Source organism: Leptonychotes weddellii, chromosome 14, assembly GCF_054177405.1.
Source record: "Leptonychotes weddellii isolate Sample4059 chromosome 14, ASM5417740v2, whole genome shotgun sequence".
NCBI lineage: Eukaryota > Metazoa > Chordata > Mammalia > Carnivora > Phocidae > Leptonychotes > Leptonychotes weddellii.
Window position 1 is genome coordinate 46,905,445 of NC_138382.1, and position 26,655 is coordinate 46,932,099.

General features: G+C 48.4%; 1 protein-coding gene, 1 non-coding gene and 1 pseudogene across 3 annotated transcripts; 1 reads left to right on the forward strand and 2 right to left on the reverse strand.

Annotated features, from left to right (window-relative positions):
- Positions 1 to 869: 869 nt before the first annotated feature.
- Positions 870 to 24,675, reverse strand: UBAP2 (ubiquitin associated protein 2). 2 transcript variants are annotated; one of them, XM_081803082.1, is made up of 17 exons: positions 24,297 to 24,672; positions 21,509 to 21,783; positions 20,730 to 20,899; positions 19,260 to 19,473; positions 15,455 to 15,494; positions 12,453 to 12,636; positions 11,233 to 11,302; positions 7,021 to 7,216; positions 6,112 to 6,203; positions 5,802 to 5,849; positions 3,418 to 3,496; positions 2,980 to 3,185; positions 2,630 to 2,729; positions 2,439 to 2,546; positions 2,219 to 2,286; positions 1,943 to 2,134; positions 870 to 1,843 (listed from the first exon to the last, which is right to left on the reverse strand). In XM_081803082.1, the coding sequence occupies exons 1-17, from the start codon at positions 24,463 to 24,465 to the stop codon at positions 1,748 to 1,750; spliced, it is 2,307 nt and encodes a 768-aa protein (XP_081659208.1). In that variant the 5' UTR covers positions 24,466 to 24,672; the 3' UTR covers positions 870 to 1,747. The 2 variants fall into 2 exon arrangements, with proteins under 2 accessions (XP_081659208.1, XP_081659210.1); XM_081803084.1 differs by lacking the exon at positions 2,439 to 2,546 and having other exon boundaries at positions 24,297 to 24,675.
- On the reverse strand, positions 13,285 to 13,366 carry LOC115941381 (small nucleolar RNA SNORD121A). Its single transcript, XR_004076134.1, has one exon. It is a non-coding gene; the product is annotated as a small nucleolar RNA SNORD121A (small nucleolar RNA).
- An 836-nt stretch (positions 24,676 to 25,511) lies between the features above and the next one.
- On the forward strand, positions 25,512 to 26,176 carry LOC102749750 (ubiquitin-conjugating enzyme E2 D3 pseudogene; annotated as a pseudogene).
- Positions 26,177 to 26,655: the final 479 nt, after the last annotated feature.

Consider the following 26,655-nt stretch of genomic DNA (forward strand, 5'->3'; position numbering starts at 1 on the left):
GGTTGGAGCGCCGCTGTGCTGCCGGCTAGTGGGGCCATCTGCCCCCGGCCACACACACGACTGGTGGATGGCCCTGATGGCTCCCGGACTGGTGGCCTGGGAGCAGGAGGAAGCAGCTGCACTGGAATCCCGGCCCAGGCGAACGGCTGCCAGGGACTTTCTGGAGCAAGTACTTCACCCCGGATCCACTTACCTCCCTCACACCACCGTGACTCGCTAGTCTTCTCTTCCACCCCATCCCTTGACTAACCACCAAGATTCTGTTTGGTTGCTGAAGAAGGACAGAGAGGGTGAGCTGTTCAAACTTCCTCTCAGGCCATGAGAAACACATCCTCCGCTCTTACCTTTCAGATTTTAATGTCCGCTGACATTCAGAAATGAAAGGACCCTGCCCTGGTACTCCTGTTGACCGGGGGCCTGTAAGAGATTGCCTTATCAAAGTGAACTTTGGGGCGCCTGGGTGGCTCAGTTGGTTAAGCGACTGCCTTCAGCTCAGGTCATGATCCTGGAGTCCCGGGATCGAGTCCCGCATCGGGCTCCCTGCTCTGCGGGGAGTCTGCTTCTCCCTCTGACCCTCCCCCCTCTCATGCTCTATCTCATTCTCTCTCTCAAATAAAAAAAAAAAAAAAAGTGAACTTTGATAACCACTGCCCATGCCCTGTCAGCCTCCTCATTTACCTTTCCACTCCCTGGATGCTGACCGGGGCAAAGAAGGGATGCCAATTCAAGCCCTCACAACCCGTTGTCAGAAGACTGACCATATGAGCTCTACTTGTACAGCTCTCCTGTGAAGTCCACGGGGCCTGGAACAATCACGAAGACAGCCTGTGCCCTGAGCTACCCTTCAGTCACACCACACAGACACCGTGCATGCTCTCAGAACTTTATTAGGTGGAGATTGGGCAAAAGAGAAAACCCCTGAAACAGTCGCCCACCTGGTTCAGGACAACTGGAATAGAGGAGCCTTTGCTTGGAGACGTGCTCTCACTGAGGTGAAGGCGTTATCTTTGATTTTTTTTTTTTTAAAGGGAGCACACTGACTGAACATCTCTAGCACAACTTCAGACGGTTTTAAAAAACAGTCAGCCAGAGGAAGGCAAGTCTCTTGGGGACAAGACCAGCAGCAGAAGCCTCTGGTTTGTATGAAGACAAACAGGTGCCACTTTCATGTTGGGCAGGAAGGATAGCTCTGCTGTTCCCAGATGAAGATTTGGTAGGAGAGGGACATGACAAATGACAAAAGGATCGGTTTCTCAAAACGAGAGAGGGCTAAAGTAATTACACAGGGAAGGAAACTCAGATAATGGCTTACAAGGGAGCGAGAGAAGAAGTGATTCTTCATTGGTACCTGGCCCCAGTCCCCAAACTGCCTTAAAAGCAGCCCTTCCACACACTGCTCCCAGCTGCCCATGGGCTGGGAGGCTACAGGGAAGGCCTGAAGGCAGGAGTGGGAAAAGGGCTTATTTGCTACAGCGAGAAGGGGCCCAAGTCGGGATTGCAGACCTGGCTAAGAGTAGCAGCTGTACCCCCCCATGCCCCCAAGACTTCTATCACATTTACAAATACATACATAAATACATTACATACAATAGCGAGTCTGGGAGGCAGGCTCCCCACAGAGGCTCGGCTGACACAGTTACACGTCTCAGGAATTCTAGGAAAGGGCACTGGGCTCCCAGAAATGGGCTCCGTGTGTTCTCTCCCGCCCAGGGTAAGCCCCGCCCGAGCCCCCCCCCTCTTCAAAGGTTCAGTTTGTCCAGTAGGGAGAGTTGCCGTAGGCGGGCTTGGAGGCTTGCGACTTGGGCTGCAGGGAGCTGGGCTGGCTGCGCTGACCCGAGCCACTCTGAGGAGGAGGAGGAGGAGGAGGAGGAGAGAAGGCTGTAAGGGCTGGAGCAGGACCCCGAGGCCAGGGCAGGGTGGCTGCCTCCATCACTGGGCTCACCTGGGCATCCTGTGGCAGGTGGTGGTGTAGCAGCTGTGAGTGAGGCTGCTGGTGGGCGGGGAGGATGTGCAAGAACGGTGGGGGCGCATAACCGGGGGCCGCTCCGGCGGCCAGGGGCCCGGTGGAACCCAAGGCCGAGGGCAGGCTGAACGGTGGAGGAGTCCCTGCGTGAAATCCCTGCTTGTCAAAAGTCTGCAAGGTAAAGAGACCGTGGTAAGGGGCCAGCTTGGGCGGCCTCTCCCGCCGGCAGACCCATCCAACTGAATCCCCCCTCACCTGAGTCTTGTTGTAGACTGAGCCGCTCATGTCAGGTAAGCCGGTGGTGCTTGAAGACACGGACACGCCTAGGAGGGAAAGCAGTTGTTCCCAGGGCCGTTGGGCCCAGCTCCAGCCTCCCCCACCTCCAGGGGCGCTCTGGGGTAGCCTTGCCTGAGAAAGAGTCAGTAGAAGACAACTACCCTGGGCCTCAATCCTGGAAAGGAGGGGCAGACGCTACCTTTGCCAGGCCCAGAACCTGCAGACTTGTTTTGTGCCTGTGATGATCCACCATAGCCACCCTTGCTGTAGTCTCCCGCTGCTGTCCCCTGGGTCAGGTCATCATAACCTAGCGCGGCAGGGTACAAGAGGCACGTGTGAGCCGGGCAAGCCTTCCCGCCCGCGCCTCTCTGTGCTGGGCGCGCCCCTCACCTGCGCTGTAGCTATGCTGGCCGTAACCGCCGGCCTGCTGGAAGGGGGTGCTGGGGGTGCTGAGGTTCACACCATGCTGCTTGGCGGAGGCCGGAGGGACCTGGCGGCGCAAGCGGGAGAGGCGTCAGTGGAGGTACAGGGCAGAGGGGAGCAGGTCGGGTATCCCCCGGCTTCGCCCCAGGCAGCACAACCACAAAGCACCTGCGTTCAGTAGTACGGCCCGCGCGGGCCGTAAAAACCCACGGGAAAGGAGCTCTGGCCCCAGCCTAACACACTGCTCACGGCCAGCTCCCTCCCTCCCTGCTTCTGGCCCCCAACTGGAGTGACACCCCCGCCCCCCCGACACTCACAAACATCGTGGGCCCATACTGGAAGGCACTAGGCACGCCTGTGTAGTAGGGGAGGCCAGTGTAGCTGTAGCCAGGGGGCAGCGCAGGATTCAGAAAGGGCTGCTGGGCTGTGTGGTGGGCCTGGGACTGGCTCTGCTGTGGCTGAGCCAGTGTGGTGGGGGGCGCAGGGGATGCAGAGTCACCTCGGCCAAACTTTGTGACATCACCTAGGAGAAGAGGAACACTTGACTCGAATCACTGCCCCCACCCCCTCCTTATCCAACAAGGAAAAAAGCCAGACTGGCTCCTGCCCACAGGGACAGGTCTGGCTGCTGGCTCAACAGGAAGCGAGCAGGCCTCGCTCAGCCCTTCTGCTTCTGTTTCCAGATGCCTGGGATGAGCTGCAGACCAGTCCCAGGCCCCCCCGCCCCCCACTCCTCTCCCCTGGAACAGACTCACCTGAATACGGGTTATTAGCTAGGCTCCCATCTCGGCTGGCCAGGGCTGCGGGCGTGGCGAAGGGAATCCCATAGTAATCCTAGGAGAGACCACGGAGGCTCCATCAGCAGAAAGGCCTCGGCCCAGCCGCAGGAGGGCAGGCCCCGCAGGCAGCCCAGGCACTCCAGGTGATGCCCCGCTCCGCGGACAGGCCGGACCGCAGGGACACAGGCACACCTCCAGAGGGCGGCCCCCGAACTCCAAGTGGTGCGCATCGCGGCTGTGCAGGGCGGCAGCCGCACAGTGTGCAGACGCGCCGACAGGTCCATCAGCCTTGGCCAGGCAGAGCCCCGGACGGCCCAAGCTCACGGTAATTTACGGCGCCGACGGGCGCTGGTAACGCCACAGGCCGCACCGACTCTATGGCTTGTCCTAGGTGACAGAGTCTAAAGGGTGGCTAGGAGAGCTGACTGGATTACGGCACCCTGAAAAGGAACCAGCAGGAGAGGGGGTGCCTGAGGGTTTAACAGACGGCAGCGCAGCAATGCCAGGCGGGCACAGGTCCAAGAGGACCCCAGGCAGGGTCCCCAAGTGGCCCCTCACCACCCACGCTGTCGTGGCAGCACTGACCATGGAGGAGCCAGGGCGAGTGTGGACACCGAGAGCGCCAAACAGCGGAGCTCTGTGGGGCAGGGGAGGCCCGACCCGGCCCTCACTCACCACCCAGGGCTTTGCCAGCACTCGACCTATGGCCCCCTGGCCTCTGGGCCCCACAGGGAGCCTTCCTGCTTTCTTTGTGGGCCACAGTGCCTGGTCACAACCGGACAGGAGCCATCTGGGCTAGGGATGGCACCTCCACCCTCCTTCAGCCTTATCGCCAACTTAACCTCCAGGAAACCCATTAGCTTCCTCAGCCCCGAACCCCAGGAGGAGGCAGGACCAGGAAGTCGCAGCGGTAGCAAGAACACAACCGGGGACAGACCAAGAGCAAGCCCAGGAGGGGGAGCTCTTTCACAGAAAAAAGGAAAAAGCGAAGGCGGGGACTAGGCACAAAAGTACCAGACTCTAGTAAGTGAATAAAGGGTTGAAAATCGAACACAATGTATCTCAAAAGGTGGGCTCAGAGGTGATTTCTTCTAAGGCACAAAAGGATACAAAGACTACAAGGCAGGGTGACTCCCAGGGCTGGGATCCCACCGAGTCCCTCTTGGGGGCCCCCACCAGGAACCCCTCTGACACTCCCATCTGATGCCTGGGGCTCTCAGGTCAGGTGGGTGCAAGGTTTCCTCCTGAGAGTCAGGGGGCCAGGGCCACTTCCAGTTCCTCTTCTGCAAAGTCCTAAGGCTCAGGCATTCCCCAGAGACCCTAAGTTCTGTTGACCACCCCAGCAATCTGCCATCATGTCTTCAACATCCACTCTGGGTCCTTTGGGGACACGGGCGCAGCCGTGTGAGGGGCGGCCGGTGTGCACCCAGGGGGAAGAGCCACCTAGCCACCCACCTCTGCCTCTGGAAATACTTCAGCAGCCGGAGAAGCATTCTCCTGAGAGACAAGAGCTTCAGCCAGCAGGCCCGGGAGGAGGAGGGGATACCTGCAGCCCCCTGAGCTCTCTGTGCGTAAGCACAGCAGGGGGCAGCCGATGGGAAAGAGTTAAGGAAGGACGCCACACTGGGGGAACACCTCACATGGAGCAGGGGCGTTCAGACAGCTCTCTACTTTCCAGCACCGCGACAGATGCCCCCGGAGTCTGGGAAAGGCCAGAGCAAGGAGGGCGGGGCAGCAGGCCTGTCAGGCAGGAGGCACACCTCCTTCAGCAGCCCCCCCGCCCCCCTGCCCCCCCGTGCACCGAGGTGCCCCAGCCTGCGAGCCAGGGTCGGATGAAAGCTGCAGCAGCCCCGGCCTCAGGGTGAGGCTGCACAACGAGGGACTCCCTGGGGCCAGCGCGCTTGCAAGCCGTGATGGCAGGTCGGCTCCACAAGGATCCTTCAAGAGTGTCAGCTCCAGCGGGTCACCCAGCTGGGGACAGACGAGCCATGCTGCCATCACAAGCATCACTGATGGCCACTTCAGAGACCAAAGACACTGAACGGCACTTCAAAGAAGACGACATGAAAAAAACTCTAGAGGTAGTCAGTCAGTTTTCCTTTTTCAAAATGGGGAGGGGGGGCCTGAAGGAAGAAAAGGACCCACAGGTAGTAGGGGGCACTGTCTCCTGGGACCCCAGGTCCCAATGGTCTCCAAGTTCCCAAGCTGTAAGCACAGGACACTCCTGCCCAGCTACAGTGACATGAAGCACATCCCCCGAAGGCCAGAAGCTTTCTCAGTAGGGTGGCGATGAAGGCCTAGAGAGGAAGAACCTGTGAGAGAGCCGGACTCCCCTCCGTCCCCCAGCACACCCCACTCACCATTGGCAGCCGTGACTGCAGCATCTGGAGCTCGTCATAGCCGTAGATCTGCGTGAGGACCAAAAAGGGTGTTAGGGACCATGTAGCATCCCCTGGGAAGCCCAGGCCCACGCAGGGGCCTAAACAAGGTTGGGGAGATGGCACATGGGGACTCAGACCATCTGCTGTGGGAAGACACCTTGATGAAGTTCAGATGAGGGAGAAGTACTAGGGAAGGAGCCGCCCAGGCCCGCCTCACCAGGTCCTGCCAGGTGCCAGCCTCTAAGGCCACAGGGGCCGGGCCGCCTGGAGCTACACACCATGCCCTCACCGGATAGGCAGGAAGCAGTCCTCCAGGGCCCACGAGGTACTGATTGTGCAGCAGGGGAGGTACTCCCTGGGGCAGGTTAGGGGGTGCTTTGCCTGTAAGAGCAAAAATCAAATGAGTGAAGATGCCACCACAAAGAGTGAGATGCCTCAGCGGCTGTGGGGAAGGGGGAGCTGCGCTCACGGTCACAGTGCTGCCCCATATGGGGCCACCACCAAGAGGGGAGGGCAGCGGCTGAGAGACACAGAAGGCTGTTCCAGGAAGGAGGGGAGACAAAGCACGGGACACCACATTCAGGCTCCTTCCACATCAGAGGCTTCCATGCACAGACAGAAACACCACCCCTCACCCACTCCTGTCACACAGCACTGAGCAAACCTGAACATAAGGAACAATCTGCCTCCTCAGAACAGAACGAAGGCTGGGTGGTGCCAGCAGAGGGGGACAGGCTGTGTCAAAGGTAGCTTTCAGGAGTTTCTACCAAACCACAGTTTGCTTGGTCCACACAGACTGCCCAAGTCTGCCTGATGGACAATCAGTGACACCAAGTGGCCAGAAGAGGCCCAAGAGAGCTGTTCCCTGGTCCATCCACATCACCAGGCCATCTCAGCTCCAGGGAGGAGTGAGGACAGAAGACAGGGGACCTACAAGCACAAAGGCTACCAGGAATCCTGCCCAGGGGGAGCCCACCCAGAAGACTGGTTTCACCCATCCCCACATCATCGCCGGAAGGACTGGGACTCTCTAAGAAGTCAGTGGAACAAAATGGACCAGGGAGCAATGGCAGGGCTGGAGGGAGACCGAGATGCTACCCAGCATGCCCTGCAGCCGCCTGCAGGCATCCTCCCTGGGAAGCCAAGCATCACCTTCTAGGGGCAGGGGATAGGTAGGACATGTCTGGGGAGCACACACCTGAGGTCACCAAGGGCGTGGCCCTGGTACTGCTGCTGGGGGCACTCACAGTGGTCCCCCCCAGGCAGAGGCTATTCACTGTGTTCATGCTGCTCGGCAGGCTGAGCCCTGAGGACGTGGCACCCGAGGCAGACGTTGCTGCCGTTGAAAAGGTGGCTGAGGACTGGAGGGAAGGGGTGCTCTCCACACTGGCGTGCTGGCAAAACAAAAAAGCGAGGACACATGGATGTGGTGGCAAAACATAAGAGTGCAAAAGAACCTGGTCTGGCATCTGGGTCTGCACTCTGAAGACCAGTCTGAGGGGCTCTGTGCTCAGTGCTCACTGTGGGCCCCCACACTGCAGCTAGATGAGGCCGTCAGGACACAGCTCCTAAGCTGAGTATCACACAGTTAAAGCTGAGCTTTATTGACCAACACCCTCTTAAAAATCGTTGCTCAAGCTCTGCTATCTTATATAAGATACAGACACCCAGGTAAACCTTAGGTCAGATATGAACCCAGACCATCGGCATGTGAGGTGAGAACCCACCTCACAGAAAAGCAAGTAGTCTCAGGAGCAGTCGATCACGGCACCACAGGCAGCCCAGCCCAAGTCAGAGCCTTCTGGGGACAGCTGCCTTCTACTAGGCTTCCTAACTAGTCTGATATGGAAGTCACAGGGGGCCAAGAGAGGCCCTTCCTCCAGATCCTGGGGACACTGTGCAGGCCACCAGGACCTACCTAGAAGGGCATGGCCTGCATCTCTGCCTGTTCAACAGGATCCACCTAGGATGGAAGGGTGAAACCCAACAAAAGCTCTAAAGAGTTCCAGGAACCCTGGCCAGCCGCTCAACTCCAGGTAGGAACAAGGTACCAGAAAGGGCTTCAAGGGCTGAGGGGTGGGTAGAAGAGATGCACCTGGTTGCAAAAAACAAGGCCCAACAAAGGAAGAAAGGCTCTGTAAGACTGAGACCAGCCTTCAAACCAGAGCATGTACAGAACAAAGTACTCTGGAAACTCCTGGAGGAGAAGCCTCAGGAATAGGAAGCTCCAGGAGAAGGGGGACAACCCTGCAACGGGTCTTCCACTACACAGACAGCTCTGTGTTAGGTCCCAGCCTCACAGGCTGCCCTACCCTGCTGAGCACTGACCTTAAGGTCCTGACATCCAGAATCAGTTCAACAAGGTGATGACAGCCAAACTCGTGGTCTCCTGGGGCACCCCAGGACTTCCTGATGGAAGCTGGGTGAGGAGAGCCCCAGGGGTGGGGGAGGCGAGGCCAGCCTGTCCCAGCACCAGCTCCACGTTCCTCTGCACACAGCCAGGCTGACCACCCGCTACAGAAACAGGAACAGCTCTGACCACTGTGCCTACGTGTCACGAGTCAGAGAACTTCTCAACTCTTTTAACCACAGGACAAAAAATTACTATTCCCTAGTCTGGGGAGAGGGGGAAGCCACAGAAGAGCAGCTTACTAGAAAATCAGTGCCTGATTTGCTCAAAGGAACTCAAAGTCATCCAGCAAGCCTTTCCTACCACCAAATGAACCTGACCGCGCTCCTGTCCCTATCCCTCACCTGTCCAATCTGTGAACGCCACGGGGGGCTGGCCTAACTGCCCTCCACTCCATTTAAACAGCTCACGCAGTGGCTCCAACAGGGCGCTGGAGCCGGCTCCTCAGAAAGGGCCCAGAAAGCACAGCTGCACCAACCCTTCCACAATGACACAAAAGGCAGGAGAAAGCGCGGAGATTTCCTCCATAAACTTCAAGGGGGAAAGACCTAATTACAATAGAGTATGAAAAGACTGTTGTATCTGACTATACAAAAGTCAAAAATAAAGTGACAAACCAGAGGAAAGTCTCTGCACCTCCCATCACAGAGGGCTACTTTCTATCCTCCTGAATATGGACTGCCTAGAGAGACACCAAGGGCCTGACAGAAAAATGAACAATATGAAGAACTTGCTGAAAAGGAAATTTAATGGCATTCTAATATATTAAAAAAGATGTTCAATCTCATTCAATTAACACTGTACTGACAGGTCATTTTTCAATTAACACATGGGAAACATACAAATATTTGATGATACGATTTGAGGATTTGAGGAGGACTTGAGGAGGCAGCGGGGAAATAGTACATCTCCTTCACTGCCACTAGGAGGTAAACAGGTTAGAATCACTGTGCAGTGATTGCAATTCGGCAATTTGTATAAAACATCAAATGCCTGGGGATTCAACCTCTAGGACTGCCTCTGCTGCCACAGCAAGGTACAAAGTTCTCGAATGTAACACCGTTTATAGTACTCAGACAGAAAATGGCTCTGCAGCTCCAGCAGTGAGTGATTTAATAATGTGATGTAGTAGAGCTATGGGAAAAGAAGACAGAATCTATGTTTCAACACAGAAATATCTCAGAGAAACACTGTTACACTGGGGGGGGGGGGAGGGGGCGGATGCTGAAGGACACTATCTAGGGAACACTCCCATACATGTTACAGGGGGAAAAAAAAATCAAAGAAAAGGGGCAAGAAGCAGAGGGAAAGTGACAGTGTATGCATTTCCTACTTTATGGGTTCAAAAAAACTCCAGCAGATCAAGAAAATAGTAGGAAGAGGGGTAAGAGCCAAGCGACATGATACAGAAAAACACTTCAGTATGTATCTCCTCATACTTCTCATTACTTAACCTTTTAACTATACTAGCAACGCAGCAATTCTGGCTCATGACAAAGTCCGGGACTCCCTGGATGAGGCCACTCTAGCTGTGGTGGTTTGGATGCAGAACGGCAAACCCACGCGAGCAAGAACACCAGCTCCAATGGACCAGGGCCCGGGGACCAGGAGGCCAGCAGCTGTCCAGGGCTCGGGTGGCGACCACCCACAGCTCCCACCGGCCGAACAGTGGGCACAGGCAGGGGGCCAGGCGCTTACTCCGAGGACAGAGGTATCCACACTGTGCTCTGCTATAAAGACGGTGATCTATGTATTTTATGACAAAGAATTTTGTGCAAGATTTCACTAGGATAGCTCAAGTTAGCCCCATCTTGATGGAAGGAGAGAGCTGACCCTTCGCCATCACTCCATTCTGTAGCAAATAACCTCTTCTTCAGAGGACACTAATTTCCCAAATTTCTAATTTCTCCTATTGATCTGTACCCCAAACTTCCTTCCCTGCTTGGGGATCCATCTCCTGTTATCTGTTCTCAGTACCTGTCTGCCTACCCTTATGCTCAGGGTCCCCCAGACTGAGTGAAGCACCCCACTACTACCCCACTGAGGATCAATCTTCTGTTCTCTATTTTCATTACCTGTCCGCCCACCCTTATGCTCAGGGTCCCCCAGCCTGAGTGAAGAACCCCACTACCACCCTGCCTCTTCGCCATCTCACCACCTTTCATTCCTCCACCCACAAGCTATACAGACCCACCACTGAAACTGTGCCCCCAGCTCCGCACCCTGAGAAGCCACACTTTGATAACCATCACCCAGGGTTACTCTTTAGCACACCAGGATGCTTGCCAACTGGCACCCCACTTGTACTTCCATGCTTGACTCTCCACACTCCAGGCTTCCCTTTTCATTATCAACCTTCGCAAAGTCTGCCTCTGAGCTGGGGAGGATGGCCTGAGATGGCACGAAGAAGGAGTGGACAGAAAACCTGATGCCACAACGAGGAACGTCCCCATGACCACCAACAAACTGGAATGCAGTTACACTGACAGGGCTAAGAGCCAGGGCTGGGAGTCTCAGAGAGAGAGACATGTGCATGTGGCAAAAGACAGCTAGTCCTCACACAAGCTCTCACTTTTCCCTCCCAACATTCTCTCTACAATGGCCTTCCCAAAATAACAGAAGGTAATCTAGAACAATGCTCTTGATTCAACTTGACTTTTGGTGGAGCACAAGCTGAAATTAGCAATGAGCCTACTTCAAACACCTCAACATGACCAACCCCAGAGTGGGTTCAAAAGGCTCCTCTAATAAACAAGGAGCTCAGTGAGTGCTTAGGAACAAATCCAGCCCCTAACCAGTTTAGGAAGCAAGATGTCCTCCATGGTGCCTAGGAAAATCAACAGATCAAACCACATGCCTAGACTGAGGTAATACACCTAAGCAATTTGAGATTATCTTAGACATTCAAAACCCACAAACCAAAGCTCCACCTGCACAGGACTAAGCTCCACCGAGCTCGCTGAGCAGGGTGGGGGATGATGGGACCGAGAAGACACTTACTGTGTGTGATGTGCTGGAGGAGAGCGCTGCGTGTGCAGAGGAGAGGCTGCTCTGATGGCTGGAGAGTGAACTAGAAGACAAAACAGAGCATCACGTGTCCGCCCCACCGAGTCACCCCACAGGAGAGGCCCATGTGTCCAGGTTTGCCCCATCCCTCCAAGATGCGCCCTGGCTTCACACCCATCATTCATCATCACCTGGGGGCCCAGACCAGGTGCTGGGATGGTTAGAAATGATCTAAAGGGTCATTCACCATGAGGATCTGGGATATCATGGCCTGGGAAACCTCCAGAGCCAGCTTCAGCCAACTAAAATCATTTGCTCTTTAGACTGTAAAAAGTAAGAACAGGATTGCACTAAGAACACTGTCAGCCACAGAGACCCCATTCGATCTGTGTGCGAGGGAAGAAAGTTCCTACGTTCAAACCCCCACCGCCCCCATGCCAGAGCCAGAGCCAGGGCCTGACTTCCCATCAAATCAAGAATTCAAACCAAAAGGGGCGCGTGGGTGGCTCAGTTGCTTAAGCGACTGCCTTCGGCTCAGGTCATGATCCTGGAGTCCCGGGATCGAGTCCCGCATCGGGCTCCCTGCTCGGCAGGGAGTCTGCTTCTCCCTCTGACCCTCCTCCCTCTCATGCTCTCTGTCTCTCATTCTCTCTCTCTCAAATAAATAAATAAAATCTTTAAAAAAAAAAAAATAATTCAAACCAAAGGCTTTTTTATTCCTAGCTAAGGGGGGGAAGAGGTACTCCAAAGACACAGGATGAGGACCAAACAAAATCCATTATCCTACACACCCTGTTCTAATAATTCAACCTCTGAAGCCAGAACAAGAGCAAGTGAAAGACCTGCTCAAAAACCAAACATCATTCTCACTTCACATCGCAGGGACCCAAGCCCAGAGCTGAGAGGAGAGACCAGGCTCAGGGCACACTCCTCAGGGGTCCAAGAAGAGGGGCAGCAGCGACTCCCCAGCCGCCCACTCCCAGGGGCCCCAGTGCTCTGGGACAGCAGGGGCATTACAAGTAGGTAAGGTTTACACATCTGGTGCTTCTGAGACCATGCCCAGCCAAACCCTACACACTGACACATTACTGCTGAAGATCAGGCCATCGTGCTGCGGGCAGCAAGAGGGTTTTGTTCATTGCCACTGCTTTCTGTAACGGTTTGGGACTTCACCCCAGTGTGCCTCTCATTTTGGCTCCTTATTTTCTCCATACCTGCTAAGCTGAGAGAGGGGGCTGCTGGACAGGTCACCAGGCTGGGACATGGAGGGCAAAGTGGCAGTGTGCTGAGATGCAGAGGGCAGAAGCGTAGTGCAGGAAGTGGTGCTGGGCAGGGAGCCCACAGATGGGAGGGCGGAGGGAGGATCTGTTGTCTTTGGAGCTGGAACGGATGAAGTAGCTGTAAGAAACAGATAGGTTTAGCTCCAGAACCAATCATAAGTATCTAAAATATGCTCAATGTCTTGTAACACATCAGGATCGGTTTGAGAAACATATAAAGTTACATTCCCCGGGGAAAATGCACAAGCATTTTCTGTCCAATACGACTAATAAAACTGACATGTGAAGGTAAGACAAATAGGACTTGGCCAAGAATAGGAAATGATAGCTTTTTAACCAACCCTAAACTGTCCTAAAACGTGGACATACTTCCCCTAATTAAAGGAACCCAACCCTGAGCTGCACTAGAAAGGGCAAGAGGCTCTAAGACTGATACACAGGATTACAATGTGAGGCAAATTTGTCTCAAAAGGCACAAGGGATAGTACAAATCTGGTAGGCAAGACCGTCAAAGAGTTAGGTATTTGCTTCTATCAAGTCAGTATTAAATCAGGCTGACCTGGGAAAGCTCACAGTCAATTCAGGGCAAACAGGGTTTGAGAGCCCAGGGTACACAGAGTGTGGGGTGTTACAGATATCTAAAAGCCACTGTCCACACCCACTTTCACAGGCAGAGTGAGCATTTCCTTAAACAAACAAAACCCTCAGAGCACATGAAGGAGTTTATTAGGCTTCCAGAAGAACATAAATATGATCAATCCTAGCTGCAGAAAAGACTCAGTTTTAGTTCTATCCACACATGTAACTCGGATATGTGCTTGGATATAAAGCATCATTGTCTTTTCCAGTTAGGAAGGACGAGTAACGTTTACCCACCCACAGGACTCCCTGGGAACCGAATGGAAAACATACTAGTCTCTAAAAAGAAGGATGATTTGAAAACAAACACAGATAGCAAGAGGGTCAACACACAACTTGGCCCATTCTTATAGGAGTCCTTATAGTCTAGAGGCTTGTTTTTTACTGACAATCTATTCCAAACATGATACCTGTTGTTACAGACACCAGATGAAAACACCACAGATGCCCCTGACCCAAAACTCAGACCCATAACTTACCTCCCTAGGTCTTGGGTCACACTGATAACAAGTTCACAAGAGGCCTCTCAAAGAACGGGGGAGAGAGGGAGAAGCGTGGGAAGTAAGATACAGATGGAGGATAAACCTATCTAAAATGCACACTATGTTTTCCAGACATTTCACTTCTCACTATCTCATTTTAAATCTCCAAATACGGGTGGTGCCTGGGTGGCTCAGTTGGTTTAGCACCTAACTCGTAATTTCAGCTCAGGTCATAATGTCAGGGTTGTGAGATCAAGCCCTGCATTGGGCTCCAAGCTGGGTGTGGAGCCTGCTTTAGATTCTCTCTCCCTCCGCCCCCCACCTCTGCCCGTCCTCGACCTCTAAAAAAATTAATTACAATCTCCAAATAATCGGGGCGCCTGGCTGGCTCAGTTGGTAGAGCATGTGACTCCTGATCTCGGGGTTGTGGGTTCAAGCTTCAGGTTGGGTGTAGAGATAATTAAAAACAACAACAAAAAATCTCCAAATAATCAAGGACACCTCTATGTGTTCTCAATCTCATGCCTGTACGAAAGAAACTTGCCACCAAGGCTTATGGAATGAGAATGTCCTCTGACATCAGAAGTTCTCATAGCTACCAAAGTTATCTCCAAATAGCTCCGGCAGCCCAGCAATACCAAAACCAATTCTGAGTAAATCACAAATGTCACTTTAATTCCAACTGAGGCCCCCTCTTGGACTGATGAAATTCCATGTCCACACTACCAAAAATCCTAAATAAAAGGAAGTCCGAGGCGCCTGGGTGGCTTGGTCGGTTAAGCATCTGCCTTTGGCTAAGGTCATGATCCCAGGGTCCCAGGATCGAGCCCCACATCAGGCTCCCTGCTTGGGCTCTCTCTCTCTATCAAATAAATAAATAAATAAATCTTAAAAAAAAAAAGTCCTTCTGGCTTCTCTACCCAATAGTGATACCCATTTGCCTTACTGAATAAAGAATGAAAATCATCATTAACAATCACAGATAACCAAGCCAAGAACAAAGGAAAGAAACAACTAACAGAGATTCACCTGCACCAACTCTAGAGATCACTGAGCTTACTACAATCGGGGGCAGGGAGAACCTCATTTTTTTTCCCCACATGTTTATAAGTGAAGAGCATTTGACCTCTCTTCTTTGCAACAGTCCACTAGATCCTGAAGGCAATGAGCATGTCCTTCCTGAACTAGCACACCAAATTTTTGCTTTAAAAGTCCTTCCCAGGGGATGCCTGGGTGGCTCATTCGGTTAAGCAGCTGCCTTCAGCTCAGGTCATGATCCCAGGGTCCTGGGATCGAGTTCCACATCAGGCTCCCTGCTTAGCGGGGAGCCTGCTTCTCCCTCTCCCTCTGCGTGCTGCTCCCTCTGCTTCTACTCTCTCTCTCTGGCAAATAAATAAAATCTTAAAAAAAAAAAAAAGTCCTTCCCAGTATTGAAGAGCTCTATGACAATACTGGAACCTCTACCTCAAAGCAAAGCATCTTTTAAATCCATACCACAATCTACACCTGGGGTGCAGTCGACTAGAACAGAGTGATATGAGGCGTATATTACCTCCTTCTTACTGTAGTTATGATATTTCTCATAATACCAACAGCTACAACCTACTCATACGGGAATCTGTAGCTGAACTTGTAAACCCTGCCAAAGAAAGGATGCCAATGTGATGGATCACAAGTAACTACCAGAAAAAATGCAAAAGGACTATTTTCGCATAATTAGTCACTGGCCCGTTTTTTCCCCCATCATATTAGCTATACTCTTTTTCTGTTTGATTTCCACCAGCCAAAACAAGAATGGTTAGTTTATGTACTTACTGTCTATTGTCTGCTGACTTCGACCACCACTATGTCCATTCTATAAGGAAAGGAAGAGAAAGTAAGTAAACCCACAAAATCAAATGACAACTTAGCTGAATTTCTGTTGAAATTTAGCCAGAAACATATGCAGTATAGATCAGTCAAGAAACGATGGCCTGTTTTATTCTGTTTGGTTTTTGGTTGTTCTATTTTTTTAAGATTTTGACAGGCACAGCAATAGAGGGAACACAAGCAGGGGGAGTGGGAGAGGGAGAAGCAGGCTTCCCGCACGGAGCAGGGAGCCCAATGCAGGGCTCGATCCCAGGACCCAATGTCAAAACTACTGAAGAATGGGTCGCCTGGGTGGCAGTTAAGCATCTGCCTTTGGCTCAGGTCATGACCCCAGGGTCCTGGGATCAAGCCCTGCATCAGGGTCCCTGCTCAGCGAGAAGCCTGCTTCTCCCTCTCCTCCCCACTCATGCTCTCTCTTGCTATCTCTGTGTCTCTCTCTCTCAAATAATAAAAAATCTTAAAAAAAAAAACTACTAAGGAAAAAGACAAACCTTAGAAATGTTGCCTCTGTATTAACCCAAATCCAGTACAATTATTTTTTTAAGATTTTTTTTATTAATTTGAGAGAGAGAGCACGAGAGAGGGAACACAAGCAGGGGGAGTGGGAGAGGGAGAAGCAGGCTTCCCGCTGAGCAGGGAGCCCGATGCGGGGCTCGATCCCAGGACCCTTGGATCATGACCTGAGCAAAAGGCAGATGCTTAATGACTGAGCCACCCAGGCGCCTCTCCAGTACAATTTCTGTTCAAGAAATGTTATTTACAACATATTTTTTTCTTTAAAACAATATAAAGTTATATACAAGAAATGTAGACTATAAAAGATTAGAACTTTGAGAGGGAGAAAACCAAAAATGAGTTAAAATAGAAGACTGGGGACACCTGGGTGGCTCAGTCGTTAAGCGTCTGCCTTTGGCTCAGGTCATGATCCCAGGGTCCTGGGATCGAGGGCTCCCTGCTCGGCGGGAAGCCTGCTTCTCCCTCTCCCACTCCCCCTGCTTGTGTTCCCTCTCTCGCTGTGTCTCTGTCAAATAAATAAATAAATCTTAAAAAAAAACTAGTATGCTCACAGTTAAAAAAAAAAAAAAAAGACTGAGGTCAGGTAAAGGGAAACACAATATACCTTACCAATATATACAGATAGGTAGAGAACAATCAAAACTCTACTCTCTGCCTCCCTCTAAACTAGGGTTCACTACGCACTAAATACATAGACATAACACTGAGCATGTACATCCAAAACAGCACAAATGGCAACATCCAAAGAAGTGGGTTTTTTTTAAAAGATTTTATTTATTTATTTATTTGAGAGAGAGAGAGAAACAGCATGAGAGGGGATAGGGTCAGAGGGAGAAGCAGGCTCCCCGCTGAGCCGGGAGCCCGATGTGGGACTCGATCCCAGGACTCCGGGATCATGACCCGAGCCGAAGGCAGTCGCTTAACCAACTGAGCCACCCAGGCGCCCCCAAAGAAGTGTTTTCAAAACCACACCAAACAGAAAGAATAAAAAGGGGTAACAGAAAAAGAGCAGGCATCAGACCTTAGGTATATTTTATCCCACCTTGAAAATCCCTTTATTTAAAAATTTTTTTTTAAGATTTTATTTATTTGAGAGAGACAGAGATAGTGAGGGACAGCACAAGTGGGAAGGAGAGGGAGAAGCAGGCTCCCTGCAGAGCAAGGAGCCCGATGCGGGACTCGATCCCAGGACCTCGGGATCATGACCTGAGCCGAAGGCTTAACTGACTGAGCCACCCAGGCGCCCTTGAAAAACACAATGGACAAACTGATACAACATGGGAACTACATTATTCGGGGTGGGGATAATTCTAGGCAGAAGAATGGTGGGAGCAAAAGTAAAGAAATACCAAATGGTCAGGAGAGATCAGAAATTGCAGGGTCTCAGTTCAAATAGCCAAGCAAGGAATGAGGTGAGTAATGACATGAGCAAGCAGCATACCAGGTGAAATTAGGGCTGGAGTTGAGAAGCTGAGCAGATGACATACACTTAAACTCGGACAGCACACTGTGTGATTTATGTTTTAGAAACTACAGCCGAGTACTATACAAGGAAACATTCTGCAATAAAGGGAATAATCTATACGGACATGTGTGTGTCCCTATACTGTAGCCACTATAGATATTGAGCATTTATTTCCTTTTTAAGATTTTATTTATTTGACAGAGAGAAAGAGCACAAGCAAGGGGAGCGGCAGGCAGAGGGAGAAGCAGGCTCCCCGCAGAGCAGGGAGCCCAATGCAGGGCTCAATCCCAGGACCCTGACTGAGCCACCCAGTTGCCCCGATACTGAGTATTTAAAATGTGGTTAGTACGTCTGAGAAACTAAAACTGTAATTGTTTATTTAATTTAAATGAACTACTACAGAATTTTACCATATACGGTGACAAGAATTTAAATAAAAGATTGAAATAAATTTTTTAAAAAAGCAGCTCTCACTAGTAATGCTTGAACATCTCTGCCTTTCAGGAAACTAAAATATTACAAATAAGACTATAGGTCCGGGGCGCCTGGCTGGCTCAGTTGGTTAAGCGACTGCCTTCGGCTTAGGTCATGATCCCAGGGTCCTGGGATCGAGTCCCACATCGGGCTCCCGGCTCAGCAGGAAACCTGCTTCTCCCTCTCCCACTCCCCCTGCTTGTGTTCCTGCTCTGTCTCTGTCTCTGTCAAATAAATAAATAAAATCTTAAAAAAAATAATAATAATTAAAAAAAAAAAAAGACTATAGGTCCGTTGTGTCTCCCCCCCACGCCCACCCCACAACCCCATGCAAAGCACTATGGACAATTTGGGATGTATCCTTATGCTATCCTTATACTAAGCTTCTCGGTCCACTCATACACTCCTGTGTATGGGTGCTTAAAATGCAGATTTCACACCACAGCCCACTATTAGTAAACTCAACAAACTATAAGAAAGGTTAGCCAATTTCTTTTTTTTAAAAGATTTTATTGATTTGACAGAGAGAGACACAGTGAGAGAGGGAACACAAGCAGGGGGAGTGGGAGAGGAAGCAGGCTTCCCGCTGAGCAGGGAGCCCGATGCGGGGCTCGATCCCACGACCCTGGGATCATGACCTGAGCCGAAGGCAGATGCTTAACGACTGAGCCACCCAGGTGCCCCAAAAGGTTAGCCAATTTCTAGGGGGTGCCTGGCTGGCTCAGTTGGTGGAGCATGCGACTCTCGATCTCAGGTTGGTAAATTCGATCTCCATGTTAGGTGGAGAGAGTACTTAAAAATAAAATCTTGGCGGACACTGGGAAGGTTATGTGCTTTGGTAAACGCTGTGAATTGTGTAAGACTGATGAATCACAGACCTGTACCCCTGAAACAAATAATACATTATATGGTAACAATAAATAAATAAATAAAATAAATAAAAATAAAATCTTGGGGCACTTATGTGGCTCAGTTGTTTAAGTGCCCGCTCGGGTCATGATCCCAGCGTCCTGGGATCAAGCCCCGCATCAGGCTCCCTGCTCAGCACGGGGGCCACTTCTGCCTCTCCCTCTGCCTGCTGCTCTGCATACTTGTGCTTTCTATCAAATATAAAAATAAAATCTTAAAGAAAAAAATAAATAAAACAAAATAAATAAAAGAAAATCTTAAAAAGGTTAGCCTTTTCTTTCTTTCTTTCTAAAAGAAAATCTCATCTAAAACCCTCAATTTCCCAAACTAAACACTGACCCTCCAAACAGGATTTCCTACAAGAAGAAACCTGAAAAGACCAATTACCGTGATGGTTCCTGGAGCTGACTCCGATGGACTCACAGAGCTTTGGTATGCAATTCTGTTATGCACAGAACTCTGGTCATAGGAGGAAGACGTTGTTACTGGACTAGTGGAGCTCAGTGATGAGCTGGTAAGACTGGAGGAGGTAATAACTGAAGTTGTATAGGTGGAGTTCTGTACTGCACTGGTCATTGGTAGAGAGGTATTCAAAGAATCACTAGAAAGAATAAAAAGATTTAGACATAACTTTGTGTCACTTTACATGGGGTTCATCAAGAACTATTTCATCACTTTACTGCCATACTATAAATTAAATAAACATGTCTGTACCTACACATTTGTACTACTGCATTCTTTAACTGTATTAAAAGGATGCATATTCAAAACACCCCTCCACTCCCAATCAGACCCACCTAATTTAAATGACAGGCAGAGGGACATCTTTAAGAATCCTTAAGACTCTGTAAGGAACCCAGAAGTCTGAAATCACTTTTTTTCTTTTAAGATTTTATTTATTTATTTATTTATTTATTACTTATTTATCAATCAATCAATCAATCAGAGAGAGGGAGAAGCAGGCTCCCTGCTGGGCAGAGAGCCTGATGAGGCACTCGATCCCAGGACCCTGGGATCATGACCTGAGCTGAAGGCAGACACTTAACTGAGCCACCCAGGTGCCACTGAAACCATTTTTAGAAAGCGCAAATACCAGCTTTTAGTTCTGGGGAGTAGAAAAATTAATAAAATCTAAGATCTGGGATTCTCTTCCTATGAAACATTCCACTGAAGGAAAATACGTGTTGGCAAAGATGTACAAGAAGTGCATCCCTCAGAGATTACTGGGAGGAATGTAAAATGCTACAGCCACTATGAAAAAAGTTTCCTGGTTCCTCAAATGTTAATATAAGGGTTACCATAGGACCAGCAATTACTAGGTCTATATCCAGAAGAACTGAAAGGACAGAAAATTTGTAAATGAATGTTCACAGCACCATGATTCTTAATACCCAAAAAGTGGAAACAATCCAAATGTCCATCAACTAATGAACGGATAAAAAAAATGTGATGTATCTATCTACACAATGAAATACTATTCGGAAATAAAATGCATACAAGCTACAAATGGATGAACTTTGAAAACACTATGCCACATAAAAGAAGTCAGACACAAAAGACCACATACTGCATGATTCTTGCTTTATGAAATATCGGAATAGGCAAATCCAGAGACAGAGGATTAGCTGCCAGAGGATGAGGGGAGGGGGAAATTGCGAGTGACTGCTAACAAGCACAGGGTTTCTTTTTGGTGTGATGGAAGAAAAGTTCTGGAATGAGAGACTAGTCATGGGTGCACAACCTTACCACCACAGGGTGTACTGTCTCCACCAGGTGATTTCTTAGGCTCTATTTTGATTTACTTTGCCAACAAAGGGCTTAATTCAGTCAAAGCCAGAGAAATAAGAAGTCGTGTACCTTAAAGACTTCGAATACAAGCTGATGGGAATCTGGTTACTATTTTCACTGCTTGCCGCTGATCCAAATTCAGAGAGAGAAGGTTCTGATCCAAATTCCAAGGCGCCGAACTGAACATTTAATCCTGTGACATCTGCTGACCCAGGCATTTCCACTGCAGAAGCTGGGATCTGAAAAACAGAGCCGTCACGTCAGGAACAGAGATCAGAGATCCCATGTCCCAGAGGCCTCTAGCAGAGCCAAATGAGCACCGGCTTCCCAAAGCACTACTGGCACCCCGGAGGAACAAGGTGCAAGACATCCACAAGAAGGAAAAAGGCACAGGACATTTCAAAAAAGAAGAGAAAAGAAAAATGAGCAGTTAACAACAGAATGGTCAGTGCCACCAACTGCTTCTTAGAGCAGAGGTCGAAGAAATGGGGGCGGGCTGGGTGGTGGTGGGTGAGAGAAGGGAGGAGAGCGGGCCATCGCTGAAAGCATTATCTAGTCAAAGAACCACTTATTCTCTATCTCCGAGACGCAGGTAAATACACAAGACCAGCAGATTCTCTGACCCAGATCCTGTAATTTCAATGAACAGTCTCTGTCTCCAACACAAAACCATTCCCTCTCATATTAGCCCAGCCACTCAGAAATGGCCGATTCCTCATTAAGCAGTAAGCTATGTGCTTGGAAAAAAATACCATGTCACCGTTTCTGAGACTTACTAACCCAACCCTTGAGCTAAATGTTGAAATACATCCACCATTGGGCCTGTGACTTCTGGATGGAGAACAGACCTTAGAAGCTGGAGGTATCCGCCGCTTCGGTAGTTTGATGTGTTTAGACTGTGGTTGGTGGGTAGTCACAGCAATGTTTTCTACAGTCATGCTGGGAAGCTGCAAAAGTTTGTTCACAGTGGAGGTACTGTCTCTGGGTGTTGACTCTCGCAGTTTTACCTGGGAAGGAAAGGACTCCAACCCAGGAGGAGGAACAGCAACGGCCTGAGTGTGGTGCTGCTGTCGCTGGCTCAATTGACTAAGAACCGGGGATGGTTCAGGCTGAGATTTGAAGTCTATGAAATATGTAAAGGGGGAGGGAGGGAAAGTAAGCAACAATCAATTATTTAGGAACGTGGGCTTAGAGCTCCGTCTTCCAATATGACTGAGAGTGAAAGGTTGTAGTTACCACTTGTTTCTCCCAACAACCTTCTACCTGAGTCCCCTAAGTTGGGGGTGTGTGTGACCTATTATAACTGGTATATGATAAATTGAAAAGGATGCCTGAATGGGTTTACAGATCATTTCTTATGCAGAGAGGAGACATAGTTTACATTAAGACACACAGAGTGGGTAAAAGAGCATGGAGTTGCTACACATTTGGCCTTTAGCTAAGAGAGAATTATATTTTTGTTGCTTTATGGATTTCTTAACAAAACTGTTAAAAATTATTGTTTTTCAGTAACTAACGTGATATTACAAAATCCAAAAGTTAAAAAAAAGTTCACAAGGACTATAAATCACCCTTTCAACCCTATCTCCAGATTCACTCCACAGAGGCAGACACTGTACCCAGTTTCTTGAGTATCTTCAGAGATACTGTTTCAAAACACACATACACAGACACACACACATTATATATATAGCTTCCTCACAAACCATTTGGTTTTCAAAAATTGTTCCATATTAACATGTGAAGAGCTACTTCATTTTTAGGGCCACATAGTAATCCAGTGTAGAGAGGCATCGATTTTTAAAACCAGTACTGTATTAACAGGCTTTTAGGTTTTCCAATATCTTGCTAAGAAAAACAGTGCTGCAATGAATGTATCTTTATGTAAGACATTTTGCTCAAGTGCAAATATACCTGTGGGATCAACAACTAGAAGAGTTACTGGTTCAAAGAACAACTCTATTTTAAATTTTGACAAACACTTCAAAATTCTTTCAAAAGATAGAACACACACTTTTTAATATGCTGTGATACCAACTTTTATCCTTCCTAATCTGAAGGATGGAAAATGGCATAAAAGGTGCAATTTAAAATGATATAAATTCAATGAGGCATCATTTCATATACTCCAGTATTCTTTGCCTATGAACTCTGACAATACCTCTTTGACCATTTTTTTTTTTTTTTACCTTGTTTAGTCTCCTTTATTTTTAGTTACTCTTCTTTATAAAGGAAGCTAGCCCTTTGTCTACATGATTTTCAAATCATAATGAAGTGGGCAATTTTTTCCAGCAAGGTAGTATGTATTTTAGGCTTTTTTTTCCAGCCAGGTAGTATGTATTTTAGGCTTTGAAGGCCATCTGTTAGCAACTACTCAACTCTCCCTTTGTAGACTGAAACCAGTTATAAGACAATACATAATGAATGGCCATGGCTGTGTTCCAATAAAATGTTATTTACAAAAACAGGTGACAAATCCAGTTGAAGTTTTGCCAACCCATGACTTGGTGTATTTCCATCTTAGATGAGTCTATTTTTGGACTTTATATTAGAGGCATATATAAAAAGGTAGGATTTATAAAGAATATAGAAATAGCATGTACAAATCTAAAAACTCTTATCGCCCACTGCAGTGGGTCTGCAGAAAAAGAGTAACATAGGACTACAACTAGCATCAGAAATGCCACCTTGTTAACTGGCTCTTGGCCAGTGTCTGCAAACGCAGTATTTTAATATATTCTAGGCAAAGGTTGCCAAGCACTCTTATCAGATAAAAATGACTCTCTACACCTTTAATGTTTGTACAAGGTGGTTTACGGTGAACACTTGCTTTCCTACTGGGAATCTGGAATATTGTTATGTACTAGGCAGAGGGTACTTATGTATAACCAGCTCCCCAATAAAAAACTTTGAGTATTAAGGCTCTAATGAATTTCCTTGGTAGACAGGACTCCAAATTTGGGAGTAGTCTCAGATACTTCCTTAACAACAAACTGTTTCTTTCAGGAGAGAAACGTGATTCCGTGTCTTTTAATAAGCCCTAAACATAAACATGCCTAGGAAACCAACACTATGGTTAATAACCCTCTGCTATTCCTTAATACAGTGTGGCGTGTGTATGTTGGTGGAAAATGGGTGTTTTAATGTCACAAAATCTCTGGGAGTATAGTTTAGAAAACATCCAACTTACATATGGTGCCTTTATATTATAAACCACTGACAATAAGGCTGGCACAAATCATGACAGATACATACAAATATTAAAATGAGAAAGCAACCCAGAGGGTGTGATTTAAAATTCCACATCCCAACTCTGTCCCCACAGTATTATAATAGAGCTTAGAAAATTCTGTCCAGGCATTTACTCAGTGTTATTTCCTTGTATTTGTAGGGCTTTACCATGCTTTGGAACATCTCTTCAAGATATGTACTACTACCACTACTGATAACAACAAATAAATGCAGGTATTTATACAATACAAAGCTATCTGATGTAATTCACAAACACCACAGAAATTCTATTAAAAAGAAACATCTCTGGACAAATTCCACATTACTGTTCACAATTCAGCACACTCTCGTAATGTTTAGCATGTCCTCACTAGGGGCTAACCACCACAGAAAATGTATACTTACCAAAATGACTAAGGACTGAGGACTGGGAAGTTGAGGGCTTGAGGTCCCAAGAAGAAGTGGTTGTGGGGGGACTTGTACTATTCTGCTGTGAACCTGGGGTAGTGGTAAACTGGCCCAAACTTGGAGCTTTCAATTGGTCCAAAATCTGGGAGCTGGTGATGTTTGCCATTTTGGAAGGTGCAAGCTCTCCAAATCCTGAACCAAGGACGGATGACTTTAAAAGGAAAAAAAAAGCAAAAATCCTCAGCAATACAACTCTCTACTCCAGAATTTAAACACATCAAGTATTTTCATAAGAATTTTTAAAACTATAACCTAGAACATGTGAATCAATAAGACTCACCTGAGAAGATCCTACATGAAAATATTACCATACAACAAAATCTGATTAAATCCAGCAATCCTTCTGGATTCTGATATAAGAAGTTAAAGGGAAGGAGAATATTTTCCCTGGATATTAAGACATTGCTTTCTTTTTGGGGCACCTGGGGGGCTCAGTTGGTTAGGCCACTGCCTTCCGCTCAGGTCATGATCCCAGGGTCCTGCAGTTGAGCCCCGTGTCATCACTGGGCTCCTTGCTCAGCAGGGAGTCTCCTTCTCCCTCGCCCTCTGCTCATCCACCCCCCCAGTTGTGCTCTCTCTCACAAATAAAATCTTTTTTTTTTTTTTAAGATTTTATTTATTTATTTGACAGAGAGTGAGCACAAGTAGGGGGAGCAGCAGGCAGAGGGAGAGGGAGAAGCAGGCTCCCTGATGAGCAGGGAGCCCGACAAGGGGCTCAATCCCAGAACCCCAGGACCATGACCTGAACTGAAGGCAGCCGCTTAACTGACTGAGCCAGCCAGGCACCCCATCAAATAAATAAAATCTTAAAAAACAAAAAGACACTGCTTTCTTTTTAAAAGTGGTGTCACAAATTCACAAACAAAATACTACTGTTTTTTATAAAGATAAATACCATGAATTCAATGACAAACACAAACTTGAGAAACAAAAATACAGTATTTTCTTAATGTATGCAACAACAGTAATCATGTTTGTAAGTTTGATTGGTGAATGGCTCAGCAATGTCATCCTACAAAATTAACTGCAGGTTGCAGCACTTACTTAAAAAGTTAATATTCTGAGCTGCCGCACGGGGAGGAGGCTGAGGCCGCAGCTTGAGGGAGGCCCCGGCCCCTCTGTACACGTGGGTGTGGATGGCTAGGGGAAGGGAAGGGAGGCCGGCCCACTGGCCAGCCGGGTGCCTGTGTCTGGCAGAGCCTATGTGAGACGAAGAGACAATCCTTCCCTGCCGCCCGGATAATCAAGAGTTTTGGCCGGACCTTTGAGCACACACCGAGAGAGTGAGGAGCCAGACGAAAAGCACAGACTATGGCGCTGAAACGGATTAATAAGGAACTTAGTGATTTGGCCCGTGACCCTCCAGCACCATGTTCTGCAGGTCCAGTTGGGGATGATGTTTCATTGGCAAGCCACAATTATGGGACCTAATGACAGCCCATACCAAGGCGGTGTATTCTTTTTGACAATTCATTTTCCTACAGACTATCCTACCCCTTCAAACCACCTAAGGTTGCATTTACAACAAGAATTTATCATCCAAATATTAACAGTAATAGCAGCATTTGTCTCGATATTCTAAGATCACAGTGGTCTCCTGCTTTAACTATTTCTAAAGTTCTTTTATCCATTTGTTCACTGCTACGTGATCGAAACCCAGATGACCCCCTAGTGCCAGAGATTGCACGGATCTATAAAACAGACAGGGATAAGTACAACAGAGTATCTCGGGAATGGACTCAGAAGTATGCCATGTGATGCTACCTTGAAGTCAGAATAACCTGCATTATAGCTGGAATAAACTTTAAATTACTGTTGCTTTTTTGATTTTCTTATCCGGCTGCTCCCCTATCAAATCTCATCTTTTTTAATTTTATTTTTTGTTTACCTCCCTCCATTCATTCACATGCTCATCTGAGAAGACTTAAGTTCTTCCAGCTTTGGACAATAACTGCTTTTAGAAACTGTAAAGTAGTTACAGTTTCTAAAGAGAACAGTTGCCAAAGATTCAGAATTTTTTTAAAAATGGAGCATGTGTATTATGTGGCCAATGTCTTCACTCTAACTTGGTTATGAGACTAAAACCATTCCTCACTACTCTAACATGCTGAAGAAATCATCTGAGGGGGAGGGAGATGGATGCTCAGTTGTCACATCAAAGGAAGCAGCATTATTCTAGCATCCAGTCTTTTTTTAAGCCTTCCACTGTTAGAGATTTGAGGTTACATGATATACTTTATGCTCATAACTGATGTGGCTGGAGAATTGGTATTGAATTTATAGCATCAGCAGAACA